Source organism: Perca flavescens, chromosome 4, assembly GCF_004354835.1.
Source record: "Perca flavescens isolate YP-PL-M2 chromosome 4, PFLA_1.0, whole genome shotgun sequence".
NCBI classification, from domain to species: Eukaryota; Metazoa; Chordata; class Actinopteri; order Perciformes; family Percidae; genus Perca; species Perca flavescens.
The window spans coordinates 37,967,981-37,983,100 of record NC_041334.1 but is presented as its reverse complement, the minus strand read 5'-3'; the positions used below and the strand labels follow the sequence as shown (position 1 = coordinate 37,983,100).

Sequence of the window (15,120 nt, the reverse complement as noted above, 5' to 3'; positions counted from 1 at the left end):
CTGCCTGTGTGTCTGTCTGTCTTTCTGTCAGTCTGTGTGTGTGTCTGTCTGTCTGCCTACCTGTGTGTTTGTCTGTCTGCCTGCCTGTGTGTGTGTCTGTCTGTTTCTGTGTGTCTGTCTGTCTGCCTACCTGTGTATGTCTGCCTGCCTGCGTGTGTGCCTGTCTGTCTGTGTTTCTGTCTGTCTGTCTGTCTGCCTACATGTGTGTCTGTCTGTCTGCTTGTGTGTGTGTGTGTGTGTCTGTCTGTCTGTCAAACCACCCTCACGCTAGATAAAATCACTTTGTAGACATTAAAGTCAAGATTACTATTGACTTCTTCTGTAAAATACTAGTAAGTAAGATATCTGATCCTTTAATGTACTAAGGAGAGAAACAGTAGTTGTGGTCTTTGTGCATGCTCTGGCGTTCTTGTCTCTTGCTCTTGAAGCAAGCAAACATGAAAGGAAATGTGTTTCTATGGAATAAACTGCCCCCCCCTTGTGATCAACGTAAAAAAACCATCCCGAGACCGCCCATTGGGCAGTGCGACAGTCTCTTCAGCCGAGAGCCACGGAGTAAAATCAAAGTTCAGTCAGAGAGCCCAGAAAGCCCCCCCACCTTCCCGTGCACCTTCAGACCACCGTACTGATGCCGCTGTGCTTGGGCTTGGTGCTGCTGGGGGCCTGGGAGGGTGCTGGCGGCGGGCCGTGGTGATGCGGGGCGTGCGCGGGGTGAGCGGAGTGCGCCGAGTGGCTCCCGTGGCCGTGCTGCGCGTGAGGGTGAGACGGGTAGGCCGGCTGCGGGCCGTGAGAAGGGGGCGGGTGGTACTGGTGCGGAGGGTGCTGCAAGTGTGCCGGAGGGTGGTAGTGGTGGTGGTGGTGGTAAGGCGGGGGGTTCTGGGTCAAGTGGCAGAACTGGGGGTGGTGCATGGAGGCCGAGGCGTCTGTCTCCGAACGGGCCGTGTGGTGCAGGTTGGCAGGGTGGGGGTGTGGGAGATGAGGGTGGGGTGCAGGGTCTGCGGTGTGGGGCTGGGGGACTTCACCCGCCTGGTGCCGAACAGAGATCCGAGCAGCGAAGAGGAGTTGGGCAGGGACTGGCCGCTGTGGCGGGACGGGCAGTCTCGGCTGGAGGGGGGTCTCCTCCGCATGTGGGGACTGCTAATGATGGACCCCTGCAAGAGAGAGAGGACGGTCAGGTCACAACACAGACAGGGCAGAGTCCAGCTGTCCCGTAGGGAAACAGCAGAGAGAAGGGAAGGTATTTGCTGCAGATTCAAATTTCACCATTTACCGTTTTTAAAGGAACACGCCGAATTATTGGGAATTTATCTTATTCACCGTAACCCCCAGAGTAAGACAAGTCCATACATACCCTTCTCTTCTCAGTGCGTGCTGTAAGGCTGTCTGACGGCTCCAGCGGCATCAGGCCAGCACAGAACATGCAGGTAACTGGTTCCAGTAATCCTACTGCTCCGAATAAGTGACAAAATAACGCCAACATGTTCCTATTTACATGTTGTGATTTGTAGAGTCACAGCGTGTACAAAAAACAACGTAACATGAGACACAGCCGTCTTCTAACCGTAAACAAACCGGAACTATGTTCTCCGGCGGAAGAATATAGTATTTGGGCGGAATGATTTGCTTCAAGCTAGCCTGTCTGAGAATATAGTTCCCGGTTTGTTTACAGTTAGAAGATGACTGTGTCTCATGTTACGTTGTTTTTTGTACACGCTGTGACTCTACAAATCACAACATGTAAATGTTGTCACTTTTGTCACAATTCGGAGCAATAGGATTACTGGAACCATTCACCTGCATGTTCTGTGCTGGCCTGACGCCGCCAGCTTTACAGCACCCACTGAGATGAGAAGGGTCTGTATGGGCTTGTCTAACTCTGGGGGTTACGGTGAATAAGATAAAGTCCCAATAAGTCGGCGTGTTCCTTTAAGGACCAAAAGTCGCCAATCCTAATTCTGATTTCGACAGTCAAAATCAGTAGCTCATGTCGATAAAGTTTTAAAATTGTGACACCCCCTAACCAAAAAACACAATTGCGGAAAGAAAAACACATCACCCCACTTGTTTGGGTTTCTGCAAGTGTGCACAGGCGCTGTTGAATTTATCACACAGCAGCACCAACTGAATGACCGGCTACAGCTGATCTCAATTCTTACACGGTTGCTTGTGTTGCCCCGTGGAAAAGCTTCTCCGTTTCCTTTTCCGGTCCACTGCCTTTGTTTGTCTTTCCATGTTAACATCTCACGGTCGGCTCTCTCTAAATGATTTGGAGGCTCGGCTCGCTGAGCTTGTCAGAGCCTGCAGTATCTGCATCGTCATGAGCAGACAAACTGCGTCTAAAGTCTTCAGACTTGCTCTCTGACTGCTGATGCTGTTCCTGTCAGTTTCATCTGGATTCCAAGGTTACGGTACCCTCTTTCACTTTCACGTACAGATATAGAACAATCTGAAGCTGCAGCCTGTATACAGTACACACATTTGTATGCAGTACCGTTTTCAACTGTCAAAAGTTTGGGTTTACCAAGAGTGCACTAACTGAGTGGGTAACTTCGGGGTTTTTCAACCTGGACCCTATTTTCCTGTTTTTTTGTGTGACTGATGGGAACAACAATCTTTGAAATTGGTCCAGTATTAAGCAAGACTGTGGCGAAACAAGCTACAAAGCAATTGCGCACCTTCAATTTACGTCCACTACAAGTGCTAGTTTTACCACTCACAGGCTAAGATTATTATTCTAAGTGTCTGACGACATTACGGAAAGGATCCCTACAGAGGTCAACCTTTTTGCTAAAGAGCAAGGTCCTTTTTTTTAACATAAAAAATCTCCAAAATCACAAAACCCACCATACTCCATTTAAATAAACAGTAACTTTATCATCATAAAAAGCCATCTTGGTTCGTTTATTTAAATTGAGTCTGGTGTGTTTGGCGATCGCAATTTAGTTTATCGGTGTTTTAAGCCCCCAACGGCACTAGGATTAGGCAATGGTTATGGTTATGGTTAGGGTTAGATGCCATGAAGTCAACGCTTGCAGCGCTTCCTGGAAGGAAACGTTGGGGGCTTAAAACACCATCGAGCGGCGGTTTTGCAGCTGTTGTTATGTAATGTTAAACAAAAAGGTTTTTATTTTTTAACAAAAAGGTCTATCTCCGTAGGTATCCTTTCCATAATGTTGTCAAACACTTATATATAATAATCTGAGCCTGTCAGCGGCAAAAACAGAACTTTAAGTGGGCGGAAATTTGAAGTTGTTCACAGTAGTCACTTAACACACCGATGCATGGGAAAATAGGGTCCAGGTTAAAAAAAAACTACGAAATTACCCTTTAACGATGAGTTGATGTGTTTTCTAAATTCCCATTTAGAAAGACAAAAAAGTACACAGTAACAGAATGACAAGATAAACAATCAAAACAAAGGTTTAAGTTAAAAAAATAAAGCAAATCCTTCATGCCCATGCATAACGTGCAAACAATTATAATTCAAGGTTCTTTTATTGTCATTCTACAACACAGGGTTGCACAATGAAATGCAAGTTGTAGTCCTTTTGAGGAGGATGAGTTGAAGAGTCTCACAGCCTAAGGAAAGAAGCTGCTCTGTAGTCTGGTGGTACGACAGCAAGATACTTCTGGTTTGCCGGACGGCAGCAGGGTGAGTCGGCTATTGCTGGGGTGGGTATTGTCTTCAGTATCCTCACCAACTGATATCACCAATGATTTAGTAGATCCAAAAGATCCAGATTGTTGAGTTATGATGTGTTTTCATTAATTGTTTCTTAATGCGTTTGACTTAAACTGATCAGAGCAGCCTAACCCTTGCCTTGGACTATCGGACTGTAGAACGACACCGTGCTTATAGGCTTTAAATTGTATATTCTGCCGTGCATGGTACCTGGATTTTCTTATATAACATGGTAATCTTTTTTTTTTTTTAAATGACCACTTCTGACCAGATGAGAGTCAATCTTTTAATAGATAGGCCTACTGTATATTTAATCAGTGGTTCGCAACCTTTTTGGTCCTTTTTGAGGTACCTACACAGCCCTGTCAGATGAACTCACGTACCCCTTCATCAATTTACTGTATAATGTATGTTCCAAATGTACGACACTATTCATAATATAAAAGTAGATATTTTCATACAATTGAACTGCCAATATTAAGGTTGGTTTGGCCAGCCATCGTACTACTAGCCTTCTACTACTCAGAGTGAAGCTGAATGTTTGACCATTTATTCGCTAACATTAGGCTACTTTTAGCTAACTATTTCAGCCATTTATCCACTAACATTAAGCTACTTTTAGCTACCTATTTCAGCCATTTATCCTATAACATTAGGCTATTTTTAGCTAACTATGTCAACCATTTATCCACTAACATTAGGCTACTTTAAGCTAACTATTTCAACCATTTATCCGCTAACATTAGGCTACTTTTAGCTAACTATTTCAACCATTTATCCACTAACATTAGGCTACTTTTAGCTACTTATTTCAACCATTTATCCACTAAGATTACTTTAAACTAACTATTTCAACCATTTATCCACTAATGTTACTTTAAGCTAACTATTTCAACCATTTATCCACTAACATTAAGCTACTTTAAGCTAACTATTTCAAACATTTATCCTGCATTTATACAGTAAACAGGGCCACACAGAATCTGCAGATTTCTTATAAAGTTTTCAGCCGTGATCCAGACTGAAAATCTGTTTTTTCGGCTTGTGGTGGAGATGTGTTAATCTAACAGCTAGCTTAATCAAACTGTGCCACAGACCGTGTGGAAAGTATTGAGAGATTGTTTTTTGTTTTGGTCTTTTAATGGGAATTGTTGACAATAAGAAAATCATAGAATAATAATGACAGCTTAAAGGTCCTGTTCTGGCAAAAGATCTAGATTGAAACTAGCACTGAAAAACTGAAAATATAGGCTTATGTGAAATAACAATTAAATCAAACTATCACAACTAGCCACTTTAAAATGGTCCTGATGACAGAGATTGTCTAGTATGAGAGAGTTTATAGTAACTGTTTAACGTCTGTGCCTCCATGTTTGGATTCTTTCACTGCAGTACACTGCTGGCTATAGTGTGACAATAAAAAAAGGAAATGGGACAAACTTCTTGTCAAGGGGTCAGGGGTCAGTGAAAGAAAGTCGTGCAAGTCTGTCACTTCAAACTGTGTGAGCATGCAGTAGCTGGAGATGACAAAGCACAGCCAGGTTCACAAAATTCAAAAAAATGGCTAAAACTCTAACCAACTACACATGAGGATGATTCAAGGGGAAGAGTCTAACGTCTACAACTAGAGCAGAGTATTATTAGTCGTGTCATGCTGTGTACATCAAGGGTTAACAACGTGTGTCAGCAACAGTGGATCATTTCCGTTCAGCCCATTGCATGCACAGTGACCAAGGTGCTCACGACAAAAACACCACCAACAACAGTAAAAAAAAACAAAAAAAACAACTCAAACTACAAAGAAACAGAAAAACAGAGACTTGTGTGTTCCGAACGAACAACATAAAGTCAGAGGACAGCTCACAGCATCAGTTGCGTCCTACTTACTTCAATATTGCTGTCTAGTGATCCTGCACTGCTGCGTCTCCCACGCTTGCCTGCCCAGAACATGTAACATGACAGATTAGACACGCCTGGTTAACACGTGAAGGTGCACATATCCCGTCTGTCTAGTACGGAGGGGAAGGGATGCTAGCGCCCTATAGGGCGAGCATAGTGGCACATGACTAGCTAGCAGCAGACTGCCTGTATGGCAGAGGGAGGCGAATAAGGAATACTAGGAAAAGGGAAGAAGCAAGACAGCGCTACAACTCCACAACAAGGTTAGCCTCTGGGATCACTCAATCTTGATGATTTCTTTACGTGTCTACACAGCAACTGTAGGCACAGCTGGCAGGAGTCCACTCATCAGTAAAAAAAAAGTAATTTCAATCTGGCTGCATTAAAGGGATACTCCCTTTAACATTTCACATCCATTAAAGCAGGGGTCTTCAACGTTTCTTAAGCCAAGGACCCCTTAACTGGGAGAGAGACAGAGCAGGGACCCCCTACTACATATTGTATAAAATTAAGTTGCATATTAAAGTGGGCCTACAATAACGTTTAGCACATAGAATACTAAGCTATTAAAATAATTGTTGGCATGATTTTTTAAATCATGTTTTTATGTTGCACAGTGAATCCTTAGGATGAACTGTATCTGTGGGTGGCTTACCTTAGGGACAACCTTGCCTATAGGCCAGTAAGCCTATCATCAGTGGGGATTTACTAATAATTTGTTGGATTCACGTTAAGATATTTTAATAAAAAAAAAAAAAAAACTGTTTTCACAGGCTGAGTACTAGGCCTGCACGATAAATCGTTATAAAATCACGATCTCGATTCATCCCTGTTCGTGATTTAATTTTTAAATGACTTTTTTTTTCTCCTTCAATTTATTGAAAGCTTTTGACATTGACATGTTTTAATTATGGAAAGACATGTTCAAGGAGTTCAGATAGAGCCTGTATCAGGGTCATATTTAGTTCAATGTGTTATATGTCACGATTTTTCGTAGCCTGCTGTACTTAAATGGCCAGTATGTACTTTATTTTCTTTATTCATTGAAGCCTCTATGTTTACAGGCTTGTGGTGATGCGCAATGTGCTCTAGGTGCCATCAAAAAAAATCTATGTTTGGTACTGCCAATTTGTTTTGTTTTGTCATGGTTCATGTGTAATAAACATTACATTACACAGAATTGTGATTCATATTTTTCCATGAATCGTGCAGGCCTACTGAGTACAGTGGTGCCACCCATGACTGGTAAACTGACTTTGTGTACACCTCTCTGCAAACCCCCTTTAAGGGTTGAGAAAGCTGTATTAATATGAGTCACTTTAAACAAAAATGAACCTCAAATCTTGTAAATATATTACTGAGTGATGCACAAACAGCTCCTAAAAGAATTACAGGCCTGATGGGGCGTATGTGTCGTGTCTCATTCAAAAAGTTTTACTACCGTAGTCTGAACCCTGCGCTGACGTCACTGAGTGGGTTTGTGCACAGCATGCTGCCTGAATCAACCTCCCAACATTAATTCCTCTTACCGCTAAGACGCTCAAATTGATCATAGTGACCTACTCCCCCGCCGGTGGTGCAGCGTTTTTAGTAAATTACACCTGGGCCCATTAGCAAACACCCATCTCTGTCGGCCTGCGTCACCGGCTTCATGGCTCAGAGGTGGGGCTGCACAGTTCATCGAATATTTATCTTGATCACGGTTTTGGCTTCCCACAATTAATGCTACAGTTGATAACTTTTATAACAAATAACTTCTCGTCATATTTGCTCACACTGTCACTTTATCCTAGCTAGACTATCAGATCATCTGTGAAATAATCAAGGGGGTAAGCGTCTGTCAACAACCTGTAGCTCCTATGGTGCCATTTTGATGCTAACAAGCCGTCACTCGCCGTTAGCATTCCTTTGACATCACTTTGACTGCGAATAACTTTACATCTGAAGCGTTTAAAGACTCTATTTGTCCATTGTTTATTTCTAAAGAAACACGACAATGAATAAAAGGCTCCATTACCTTGTAGCTCACGTTATGGCTCTGTAGCAGACGCTTTTATAAAAATAGGCTAATGATTGGGTCATAACCACGAGACTTACTGTCACACAGTAGAGGAATTACCGTATAGTACAGGAGAAGCTCACAGGCAGTTTGGACTTCCATTAGCTGTTTAAGTTCAATTACTAATGTTAACATTAGCATGTTAGTGATCAGTAATTAGCCTGTGTCTATGTTATCTCCTTACATATACCTACGCTCTCCGTCGCTGTAAGATTGGGAATGATTGAGATTTCTCTTGGCACAGCTACCAGAAGACTTGGAGTTGGAGGCTGCGCAGTAACGCTCAGTGCTCAACGGAAAAGTGCTTCTAATATCCTTCACTGGTCTCCGTCCAGAGTAACGGGGTCTGTTGGTCCAGTTTATATACTGTCTATGGAAATAATCACTTGCCTCTTCCTGGTGCTCCTAATGGCAGAAGGAAAACCAACCAATCAGAGACGAGAAGTCTCGGTGTCAATGACGGCTCGTTTACTGTCCAAATATGAATCAAGATCCTGTTAATGCATTGCCTGCGTTACATTTCTCGCCTCAAATGTTTTCAGAAATGTATTTTAGTGAACTGTTTAGCTAAGAATGAGTTGGTGGTGCTTGGTTTTTGCTCGACTTTTTTCATGCAGTAGGAACTTGCAAATATCATTAGTAGCACCAAGAGGAGGCAGAGGAACATGCTTTTTTCAAAGACTATCTGTCTCATGTACTACTTTAAGAATATAATGACAGTTTTGATATTTTGCTTCTTGGAGATGCACAAAATTCAGTTGAAGAAGAAGCTTATTTAAGTCTTATTTTGATTCAAAGATTTTGGACATTGGGAGGAATTAAGCTCAATATGAAAGCAGCGCTCTGTTGATTTAATTTTGGGTAAAAGGTTTTGGTAGTACAATTTTATTCATATTTTCCTTCTATGAAATGTGAATAAGAATCTTATTTTGATGCAAAGACTTAATTTAGCACATCATGGAAGTGAAAGCAGTGCTCTGTTTATATAAATGGGAAAGTGCAATAACAAAAATGTCCCTCAAATCAATGAATAATCAGGATAAATAACTGATCTCAATATTGATCAAAATAATTTTTGGAGCGTGTGCAGAGGCTTAGTCCTCGCCGCAGCGGCCGGGGGTTCGGTTCCAAAACCCCCCCCCCCCCCCCCCCTCCCCTTTCATGTCTAACCTGTTCTATCAAATAAAAGGCCTGAAAATGCCTAAAAAAAACAATAGTAATAATAATTTTGGCCATAATCGTGCAGCTCTATTCAGAGGATGTGTTCCCTATAAGACACTCATTGCGTTGGCAAATCCGTTGCTGTGGCTACCACCCAAATCAAAACAGGAACAGGAACTCGGCTTCTTCCAAAGTTTCCGAATCAGTTTGCATCCAAAAAGAAGTGAATAGTATCATGCCAGCGTTCAGCTTTGAGTACACACTCTACTACTGTCTAGCAGAGGGGCCGGACTTGAGATATTGGGTTACCGTGGCAACCCCTGACTTTTACCTGCATCCGAGAGGTCGCGTAAGGAGCTGCTGAGGGCGCTCCTCTTCAAACCTTCGCCGACGGCGTAGCTGTCGTCGAGGCTCCCTCGGCTCAGGTTGCCGTTGCCCGTGTCCTTCTTCATCGCTGAACTCTGGGACATGCTGGGCCTCACCACCCCCTTCTGCTTCTCCAGCTCAGCTGTGGGACAGACACACACACACACACACACACACACACACACACACACACACACACACACACACACACACACACACACACACAACATTAACAGTAATCCAGACATCCCTCTTTTGAAATCTACCTCATCTGTAAAGCGACTTTGAGCGCTATATAAATTCAATTTATTATTATATTTTGAATTGACGTTAGACTTTTGGTTCCCAAACTGAGGGGCGCACCCAGAGTTATAAAAGGAGGGTGCGGCGATGCTAAATATGAATAAATAATGCATGGTTCTGCTAGCCTCGTGAGACCGTCCTGATCTGGCGAGCTCCAGTTTTCTACTCTCAGATCAGTCTGGCAAATTTGGAGCCGTTCGCCAAACGACCGACCAATCAGAGTTGGTTTTGAGGCGGGTTTAGGTGTGACACAACGAGAAGCGACTGTTCAGTCTAAACAACGCGGCGCCTTCCACGGATGAGATGAGCGTAGCTATCGCAGCAAGTTTAATCCGAATTAGAAAGGATTCCTTCATTGAAAGAAGAGCAGAAAAACGGCACTGGAGGCTTTTCTCGGAGGAAAAGATGTTTTTGCTCTTCTCCCGACTGGTTTCGGCAAGAGTTTGATCTGATTGGCTGATTTGGCCCGTCTATCACCAACATAGGTGGTGATAGCCCCTTCCCAAAAGTTCTCCAACGGAAAGTTCCCAGATGGATGTGCCGAGCAAATGGGAAGCGATCCATCTGGAGGAGTCAGGTTATGGTTCTGCTGCACTGCTAGCAACGCACGGACAGCTTTAGTGAAATTATTTTCATTTACAAAATAGAGAAAGTTTGGGAACCACTGCGTTAGCCTATAGTCTGGTTAAAGGATGGATAGTTGTTGAGCACAAATATCTAGAAAAAAGGTAAAAACTTTTGCTCACATTCTATTCTGTACTTCTCCATCTCTTGGACTTCAGCAATCGATTCTCGCAAATCGTCAGTGAACTTTTTGCGGTCCTGAGGATTGGGTGCGTTGAAGTTGATGAGGACTTTGATGTCAGCTCCGGGAATGGCTGAGGTCAGACGGACTCCATTGGGATAATCTAAAGAGGGATGATATCCACACTTTAACCCGAGTTCACACAAAATAATAATAATAATAATAATAATAATAATAATAATAATGCATTTCATTTATAGGCACCTTTCTAAACACTCAAGGTCACCTTACAAAATCAGCAATAAAAAACTCAATCCATTAAACAAGCAATCAGAGAAACAGGCAATAAAATAACACGATAATACTATTTATAAAATAAAATAGACAGATCACCAAGGAGAGTCTACAGAAATTAAAGTTGTTTCAATAACAGACAACAGCTGCCATTAAAGTAGCCATCAGTGTGCTTCAAACTAAATGCTTTTTTGCTCGTCGACCACTATCTGAAACCTCCTCCCTCTGTACCTTTCTGACATCAGAAAGGGGGGGTTTGACCATAGACCTTAAAATAAGGACATAGTCTCCGTGATGTCACCCATAGGTTCTGAAGAAAAACATTAAGCTTAAAAGTGGGCGGCTCCTGGTAGCTCCGGCTGTCGCCATCTTGGCAGTGTCTGACGTCAGCTAATCCAAACATGGACAAGGAGGTGGAGCGTGGTGGAGCTGAGGCAGGCCGAATGAAGGCTGTAGTCTGGGCTCGCCTAGTCTGGATCAACGGAAGTACATTTCCAGGATACAGCCTGACATGTCAGGCTTTGCCCCTCTACTTCCACTCTCTGTGTGTTGCCTTTGCCGTTGCTACCAAGCTACACGCTGAAAATGGCAAGTTTTGATAAAAATGTGGATGGTGCAACAAGGAAGGCCTGCTTGGTTCTATCGGGGAATGATTGTAAAGATTTATAAAGAATATGTTTAGGGCATTTACTCTCTAACTGGGACGTTTTGAGACCGATTGGTGGGATTGCTGTGGACGTACACACGGTGATACACGGGTAAGAGCCAATGAGGTTTAACCATGTATCAGCTAATTTAAATAGCTCACGTTACTGTATTGTGTGAACAGTTAACTTCATTTAATATTGTATGTGGCGTTTTCTTTTGCGGGTTGCAAATGTTCCATCAAAACAAATTTCTTCCTGAGACTATTTTGCAGAGCCACCATCACTGTTTCCAGAGTTTTTTCTCCTATCCCAGAATGTATCTGTGGTGTAGCCAGACCTTATTACACAGCACTGTGGAGATAGGTCTGTCAATGCGAGACTAGGGCTCACCTCCTGTGATGGCACCCACCTGATAATTATGCACAACTTTAAGCCTGAATAATATTTAAACAGTTGAGTTATAAAAATGTTTAATCCCCCGTACAGTTGTCATTAAGGCTTTAAAGACCAAACCCATTTTTTGTTCCAGGCTGTAAACATGTTTATTTCTGCTGTTAAGTGGTGCATTTTAACATGGGGGTCTATGGGGATTGACTCGCTTTTGGAGCCAGCCTCAAGTTGCCATTCGATTAGTCTCGCTTCGGATGAGGATCTGGCTAGTTCACACAGCAGTCCTGGATGGGAGAAAAATGGGATCTGGTTTATTGTCATTTCTTTAAACCAATCACAATCATCTTGGGCGGAGCTAAGCGCCGGACGGAGCCCTGGTGCCTCTGCAAAATAGCCTCAGGAAGGAACTTGTTTTGGTGGAACGTGTACGTTCAAAAGTAGTTTTAGTCATGCAACAGAAAACTCAGATTGGACAGATAGTCTAGCTAGCTGTCTGGATTTACCCTGCAGAGATCTGAGGAGCAGTTAACCATAGTCCTCACAAATCCACCGGAGTTTAACTTCATTTTTCAGCACTGGAGGTTGCCGCTTGGTTTTCACCCTGCCCTGGCGTGTGGCCATTCTCTAATAGCCATAAACATATTTGCCTTTAGACGTGTTTGCGTGCAGTCTAATTTGTTTGAAGCATACTGACACATTTAGAAAGACTTTACACAAAAGTCTCCGTGGCACTTACACTGATTCTCAAAAAGCAGCACTTGCATGCCATAAAGTGAGAAGGACTGCCGAAAGCTGTACGTCACAGAGTTCTTCTTCTTTTGGAATATTTTAGTAACCTATAAAAAAAAGAAAAACATGGCATAATATACTGTGGTTTAGACTCTTTTAGTGAATGCCCAACTGTGTTCTCAATGTACTGGAAGAGTAATGTCTGCCCTACCACTAGCAGGTCATTGAAGAGGAAGATCTCCCTTTGGTGCAGCCCCAACTTTTGTGGTTTGTTGGGGTCGGGCACTTCAAAAAGTCTGCAATAACAGACCAGTCTCCGGTGGGGTAAGGATAGTACCTGCACACACAAAACAGCATCATTACTGAGTATAAAAAATAAATATAACTTTACCCGTTCCACAATTAGGGTTGCTACTAACGATTATTATCATTGTCGATTAATCTGTTGATTATTTTCTCGATTAATCGATTAGTTGTTGGGTCTATAAAATGTTGATCAGCTTTGCCCAAGACGATGTCCTCAAATGTCTTGTTTTGTCCACAACTCAAAGATATTCAGTTTACTGTCACAGATGAGAGAAGAAACTAGAAAAGATTCACATTTATAAGCTGAAATCAAAGAATTTAAAAAAAATTACTCAAGCCGAATAATTGATTATCTAAATAGTTGGCGATTAATTTAATAGTTGACAACTAATCGATTAATCCATTCATTTTGCAGCTCTATCCACAATGTTTGCCTCTCTTCCATAAAGTCTTTGAGTATTTTACAAATGTTTCCACTCAACCCTAAGATGTAGATGACAGAAAGAGTAATACTTACACAGCCCAGACCATGGTGTAACGAGCCAATCTATGGAGAGAGAAATACATTCAAGTCAAGTCGTTTTACAGGGATCAGTGAACACAATATGGGAACTTTTACATTCACGATACATCAAGGAAAAGAAATTCCACGTGTAATGTTCAACAAGAGAAATGGGCCAAATTTAAAATCAGGAAAACTAGTTTTTATGTGTTCCTCACAATCCATCTTTTAATATGTGTTTCCAATGTGCATCAACCCTTATGATCATGACACAGTCAAGGTCCCTTGGACTTCTGCTGATTTGTGTCACCAAAGTGGGGTTAGTTTGATGAAAAAAAAGCATAAATGGCTCAAAAAGAAGGGTTAGGGTTTCAAGTAAACACCTTCCAGATCGTATAGGGTGAGGCTGTTTGTCTTGTTTATTATTACGGAGCTTGTCAGACGGCAATTTTCTTGGCTGGCTCTTAGGGTGAAAGACATATTGCAGTCATTCAGCGTGAAGGTCTCCGGCCTTGAAGAATCAATATGTCACACGGTGAAAAAAGTAGGTTCAAGTAAAGAATGCTCTTTTCATTTCTTTTCGTTTTGAGAGGATGTAGGCCATAAATAATAATAATAATAATAATAATGCTCCTGTTCGATAGATACATTTGACATCTTAATTTAAGAGTTAATTTCTCACCTAAAACATTCCCAGAAGTGAATTTGATAATGATATAGCAGACATAAATTCTAAAAAAATAAATATTGGTAGTTGGCCGTTTGAGTTTGCCTGTGCTTCCTTTTCGAATGCCAAAATGAATGCTGGGAGTCCTGGGGCTGGGAAGGATACAACAGTTGGTCCTTTCAGATTCTGTAAAAGGAGGCTGCATTTGTGGAGCGCATTTGAAGGAGGCTTAAAAAAATGTTTTGGAAAAAAATTTGGATCGTGCAACAAGGCAGGCCTGCTTGGTTCTTTCGGGGAATGTTTTTTAAAGATTTACATATGTTATGCCCCTGTTAGATTCAGCTCTTGAATGGAAGGTAAGATAACAGTGGTCGCCCCGAGGGCAAACCTCAAAACTCACCGGCTTTTTTCCAACAATGAGTTTTTCCACTTTCTGAACCTGGGACACGTGGTCTTCATTAGTCTTGAGCTCTCGCTTGCGAATCCGCTCATATATGCCTACCAGCATCTCTCGGGGGATGTCTTCCCCATCATCCACTCCTGTGAGAGGATGAGAGGAAAAGAGAGAAAGAGAGAAAGAGAAGGATTAATGATTAATTCAGAGATTTATGAGAGTTGATGAACCCCTGGCTTTACTTACATACTGCGGCGTTGCACATATTCCTCACAGTACATACAGAAATGTCCTTCAGAGCTCTCCGAAGACAAAGATTTCTTCTCCACTCAATACCGTACTTTAATTACTGACACTCCAATAGGCAGAGAAATGAGTTAGCCACGCCACAAAGCCCCTGCTAATACCCTCCAAATCTGTTGAGGGCAACTAAAAAGTGATTTGCCTCGACGGCAAAGCTTTCTTCCTCTGCCAAAAAATAAATACCTCATTGACACGGCCATTAATCAAGGCAAAAGACATGCAGAAAACTCAATTTGTGTTGAATAGTTATCCCTGGAGCTGCACAGTAGCGTCTGAATATAATATCTGTTTTGTGCAGGAATGGAGGACAAAAGTACCTCGAAGGTTCTTGACAAAGTCCTCCAGCTTCATCTTCCGTTCGGGTTTGACGTTGGGGCTGTACATGTCTGTGTTGAGGAGGATGATGGCAAAGGCCAGGATGAAGATGGTGTCAGGGTTCCTGAACTGTCGCACCACACCGGGGTTGCAGATGCAGTAGCGCTGGCTGCAAAGAGGATATTGGAGACAGAAATGTATTTTTACTTTTTTTTTGTATTTTGATTTACAACAAAACAGAACGTACTGGAAAAGCTTAAATGGATAGTAGTTGATAGCAGGGCTGCACGATATGAGGAAAATATGCGATAAATGGTCTGTTTTTATCGTTTTTAACGATTACTCAAAGTGCTTTTAC

General features: G+C 42.3%; 1 protein-coding gene across 1 annotated transcript in view; it reads right to left on the bottom strand.

The window, feature by feature from the left end:
- Positions 1-220: 220 nt before the first annotated feature.
- The window catches only part of iqsec1b (IQ motif and Sec7 domain ArfGEF 1b), a 238,265-nt gene continuing 223,365 nt past the window's right edge, over positions 221-15,120 (bottom strand). The window contains 10 exon segments of the mRNA XM_028576976.1: positions 221-1,016; positions 1,019-1,151; positions 5,570-5,619; positions 9,133-9,309; positions 10,217-10,378; positions 12,283-12,382; positions 12,487-12,612; positions 13,099-13,128; positions 14,151-14,290; positions 14,765-14,931. Of these exon segments, the coding sequence (XP_028432777.1) occupies positions 613-1,016; positions 1,019-1,151; positions 5,570-5,619; positions 9,133-9,309; positions 10,217-10,378; positions 12,283-12,382; positions 12,487-12,612; positions 13,099-13,128; positions 14,151-14,290; positions 14,765-14,931 (1,489 nt within the window). The 3' untranslated portion in view covers positions 221-612.